The sequence below is a fragment of the Malurus melanocephalus genome, unplaced genomic scaffold (assembly GCF_030028575.1).
Source record: "Malurus melanocephalus ecotype Western Australia unplaced genomic scaffold, MMel_1.1 scaffold_686, whole genome shotgun sequence".
Classification (NCBI taxonomy): Eukaryota; Metazoa; Chordata; class Aves; order Passeriformes; family Maluridae; genus Malurus; species Malurus melanocephalus.
Genome location: NW_026623918.1, coordinates 185,755 through 190,979, shown reverse-complemented (window position 1 = coordinate 190,979; position 5,225 = coordinate 185,755). Strand labels below are relative to the sequence as shown.

Sequence of the window (5,225 nt, the reverse complement as noted above, 5' to 3'; positions counted from 1 at the left end):
TGACACCTGCAGCTTTCTGTGCCCTGAGTGCTTGCAGTGCTAAACCCAGAGTCAGATGGACATGGCGCTGCTTTGGGGAGGAAGGAAACAGGAAAAGTTTGTCAGAAATGGACACCGTTTGTTCAGTGAGACGGGGAATCAGCACCTGTTCCTTTCACAAACTTGGAAGAAAAATATCAGATTGGTGTTTTTTTACTAAATCACATTCAAGTTACTTGTTAAAAAAGAAATCATTCAATCGCTGCTGTTCATTTGTACTGTGCCAATAGGCAGGGGCCTTTATCAAGGATCAAATTTTTATCAAATGGGAGCAAAATGTCCATTGGCAGATTGTTCCCATTCTGGCACTGGTATCCTCAGCTGTATTGGAAATAAATGGATTTTTGTTTAAATACATGTTTGGCATGTATTTCTGCCTTCAGGAGAAAGTGAGAATGGAGAAAGGAGAAGTGAGCTGTACCTCACGGTATTGTGTCTGGTACCAGTGCACCTGTGATAATGAATCCAAATATAAGTATTTCTATCTGTGAGAGGAAGAAATGCATAGTAGGATGTGAAAATCTATATCCTGCTACCACAGAGCATATTTATTTTACAAATTAATATTATGCAAAATGAAAATCTTTTGTCTGGTCATTATGAAAAGGAATGGGGTAGGCAGAGCAGGGAAGTCACCTATTTGCCGCTGCTTGACTTAGGAATTTTCTTTAAAACTCTTTTCTTAAGAACCTCTAGCAAATTAAAGTTTTATTCAGAAGGACAGTCTTTGCCACTATSCATATGCAGGGCTGTGCACAGATCCTGGCAGCAGCAGTGGGTGCKGAGTTGCCTCCCACGTTTGGGGCACATCTGTGTCTTTGAACAAAGCCCAGGTTTGCTCAGTTCCACTCTCTGAGCTGTGCCGTGTGTTCCAGCAGCCGGGCWCTGGGGTGTGGGTACCCCTGCATTCTGCAGCCCAGTCCAGCAGGGAGACTGCACAGCACKGCTGAAATGTGCCCACGACAGTAAAGATGGAGATCCCTGCATTTCAAACGCTTCACGTGCTTCGAGCTTCACTCACTGCTTTGCTGAAAGCTGCAGATTTTCACCTGGTGCCTGTGGAGGAGCCAGCCTTTGAGCAGCCTGGTCCATGGTACTGCCTGTGACACTGGGCCCCAGCCAGGCCAGCTGCCAATGGATCAAGGCCCAACACTTGCCTGGAAATTCATACCTCTGTGCCTGATAAAATGTTGATTTATAATACATTTAAAGCACCCAATCCTCAGAATATCTAGAAATTTGATGTTGTCTCTTACTTAAAAGAGGGAATTTGCTATCCGAAGTTAACCGTGAAAGTTCCTGTCAGACTGTGTAAGCRTTGTTTGGACTTGTAAAGTGTACTTGGAACATGAATTTACAGGGTAGAYGTTCTTGCAAACAAGAGTTAACTTGCAGCACTGTAGTGCCAATGTAGTTATCAGCTGTAAAAAACCAGCACAAAACCTGCTCATTATCTGTAACAAGTGGCTTGGAGGATGTTTGCAAGTACTGCTGTTACAGTGAAAGAACCTGTCTGCTTGGTACAAGTTGAATAACTATTTGCCTTTCCTGACTGATATTTTCTTAATATTGCCTGTTTATCTCCAAGTGGTAATTCAGTTTATTGCTTCAAGTCCATCATGAGTGGATTGAGTTAAATTATCAGTATTTTGTATTTTGACCTACGGCAAATCATATTTCCGGGGGGGGCATTGAAGATACATCTATTGATAATGTTCAATTAAATCTGCTCTTCTGTTGCATTTAAGGTTGTTTCCCTTTCTCCCCTTGTGTTTTTCTTAGACACTATGTGCAAAGGCCACAATGCAGACCATCCGGGCAGCTGACACAAATGAAGTAGTCAAGCTAATATTTCGTGAATCTGATAATGACCGAAAGGTAAACAACTTAATGCCCTTGGTACCCCTRTGTAAATAGGAACAGCATTGAATGTTCACTTTCTTTTCTACAAAGCATGAATATAGTCATTCCAAACGGATAGTGTAAAGGGAGGGGAGGGATATAGATTGTCACACCTAATGCTCAGTTAATTGGATCTGTTTAAGCCAAGCAAATGGGCAAGCTGACAAGAGGCTTTGGACTTGTGGAAATGTGTGGTTTTAAAGGGCTGTGTGTCTGAAAGGGTCACTGCCAGCAGCTGGGTGTTGAGTCGCTGAGTCCAAAAGCTTTGCTGACCTTTCTTCCTTTTTTTTAAATTTAGGTTATGCTGCAATTAGAAAAGAAGCTCTTCGACTATTTCAATCAAGAYGTGTTTAGAGATAACAATGGCACTGCGGTGAGTTCATTGCTAAATACTTTCAAAGGAGTAAGTTGGGCACTCAGATACAAATTGCATTTCTCCCACCAGCCCTTTATTCATATCAGCCCTCCTGTGTGCAGAATGAGAAGAGATCATTAAGCCAACACAATAACTGCTCCAGATTTTCTCATCGCTTAGCCAGTTATTTTGTGTACAGATTCTTAAATTTGGCATGTTTTCCTTCTTTTTTATAGGAAAACAGTGTAAACTAAATGTACATGACAATTCACTTTTCTTGTCTGTCCTCTGGTCTGCATTTCTTCAAGTATCCCGTGTTTCTTCATAGGTCCTCACTGTGCATCACACAGTAACTTAGGAAAAGCCCTTAATGCAAAGCCCTTCTGAAAATACCTGAGCCTTCTAAGTGTACCAAAAATGCTAGAAACACAAGAATAAGTAGAATAGCAATCTCAAACCCTGCAGCAGACTGTCACTGTTTGGACAAGCATACAGAGMTTCCCAGGAGGATAAAGCAGAAGGGGACACCAACACTCTGATTTGYAATAAGGACTATGATTTTATTGAGGAGAGTGGCATTATATTTTCTTTAATGTGATTTTATTTCAAATGGCAAATGGTAGCCTCTTCATTTTGGAAGAGCTGTGTATCACTGCGTGCAGGTTTCTCCATTTGATGTCAGGTTTCTAGGAGTTCTGTATTTAAGGGAATTYGCAGTGGGCCCCAGTCCCCAGCTCCCAGTTCAGCTGCACTCTGTGCCAGTCACACACTGTTTCTGCTCACACAGCACTTTACTTAGTGCCTGGGGATGGGTTGGGCACAGGATCCATGGATTTCCACCTCTTTCTCCTGCCTGCAGCTCATTCTCACTGTTCACAGAGAGCCAGTCTGTTGSAGGGCTGTCTGCAAGGCTCTAGGGCATAGAGGACACCTGAAGCCCTGGTGCCCTCTCTGGTTTTAAGTAGGCTTCACCTGGAGATGAATTCCATGTGAGAATGTGAGATTTCACTCATTTGTTGAGGTCAGAAGAGTTTGATRAGTGAGACCCCTGAGAGAAGTAAAGCTGTGATTCCCCTTTCAGTCCTGCTGCCATCTGTGGCACAGCGTGGCTGTGTGCTCCCGAGCAGAGGTGCCTCTGTGCCTTCAGCACACACCTGCTGTCAGATCATTGGGGCTGTTCTAAATTTGCAAGGTGAATGCATCCTCAGGAAATACCTAATGTTTCTTTCCCTGGTGTTTTCCACTTACGGGGACATTTAATTCAAAGCAGTAAGTTTCCTCCCAATTCCTTATTTCCCAGATTTTTTTCTTTGTGTGTTATTATAATAACTTTTWAAACTTTTTTTAAAACAACTCAAGTATTTGTCATTTGTGTTTCCCCCCAGTACATTCCTGAAGCTGTGCAAAGCTCTTCTTGGTGCTTCTGTTTGCCAAGTCCTAGTGGTATTTTGGATGGCTGCTGCTTGATTTGCATACAGGGCTGTGGTGTGTGAAGGTACAGGCAGAATCCACTTTAACACATTCCATTTCAAAATCAGCCGTCATTTCTTTCATGCATCAAGAAGCGGGAAATCTTCCAGATCAAACATGGAAGAAAGAGATAAACGATATAATGAGCCATTGGAGATAATCTAATCTTCATGGTCTAGTTAAACACGCAGCACCATGATCACTAAAAACAAACTACCTATCTAAAAGGATAAATGTCTCTGTGCCGAATTCAACCCAAAAAATCCATCGCATCCTTCATCAACCGCTGGTCTTGTACCAGCCTGACAGAAATTTAATTCAAGCTGGCTCCTGAAAATAATTATTGTATTTTAAGAGTAGTAATCATTGGTCGGGACATGATTGAATGTGTCCATGCCTATTGACTTTTTCTATGATTTATAGCTTTGTGTAGTCGATATTCCCATCGAAATTGTATAATTAATTATAAGTGGGGCTGTCAGGTCTGCAGGATGGAGTGCCCTGATGAGTATTTGGGAAGATTAAATTTTCCTTAGCTGTACCAATGCAAGGCTTGGGAATTTTCACAGCACTGTGGCTGTTGGATAAAGATGTTTTCTGTGTGTTTAGCAACTGCTTTAGCTCAAAATCCATTGATTTTTTGGAGGGTATTTTTTTATCAGTGCCATGTCTCTTCAGTAACATTGGAATGTGTACAGATGTSACAAGACCTGACAAATATTTATTATCAACAGGCTACTTTATCATTGTCCATACACAGTTATTCGTTCCTTTTTACATTGTAATCAACAAAAAGAATCTTAATATATATTTATATAAATKATTATTTTTTATGAAAAATATTATATAGATACAAATCACCTGTTTAACAGAAATTCAGTTTGAGATGCATACAGTAATCTGTCAGGTCTAATTTTATCAAACTAATCTGTAGCTTATTCCAAAGTTAGCTTAATAATTTCCTATATTGATTACCTCAGAGTGCAATGACCATTCTGTATCTTTGTATTTCATAAAGTAACACCCAGATTTATCCAGTTCTGTGGTGATAGGAAAAAAAGACAACACCTGTTTGAAAACAGCTGTTGCAATAATGCAAAATTGTTTTATTTAATTGCCGTGTTGTGAAGTGTGGGTCAGAGCTTTGGTCCATCAGGCAGGGCAGGGGGTGACTCCATAACACACAGAGCTGTCCCGTGTGACCCTGAGGGGAGCTGGGACAGGAGCACAGGAGGAGCTGCAGCACGTGGAGTTCCACCTTGGTGTGCACAGATGCCAGGGCCAGTTGTTTGTTTTCAGTCAGAGGAAGCTCAGTGTTCCTGAGCGGGGTGGTGGGCACAGGCAGGGTGTGCTGATCAGCTCCCTGGTGTCCTGCTCTTCCAGGCCTTGCCCATCCTGGAGCAGCAGCACAAACAATGCTGCTCTCATCTGCTGCTCTCATCTGCTGCTCTCATCTGCT

General features: G+C 42.0%; 1 protein-coding gene across 1 annotated transcript in view; it reads left to right on the top strand.

Annotated features, from left to right (window-relative positions):
- INPP5A (inositol polyphosphate-5-phosphatase A) overlaps nt 1-5,225 on the top strand; it is a 116,918-nt gene that overhangs the window by 84,347 nt on the left and 27,346 nt on the right. Inside the window, exons 8-9 of the mRNA XM_057384105.1 lie at nt 1,822-1,917; nt 2,240-2,314. Coding sequence (XP_057240088.1) covers nt 1,822-1,917; nt 2,240-2,314 — 171 coding nt within the window. The remainder of the gene's footprint in view (nt 1-1,821; nt 1,918-2,239; nt 2,315-5,225) is intronic.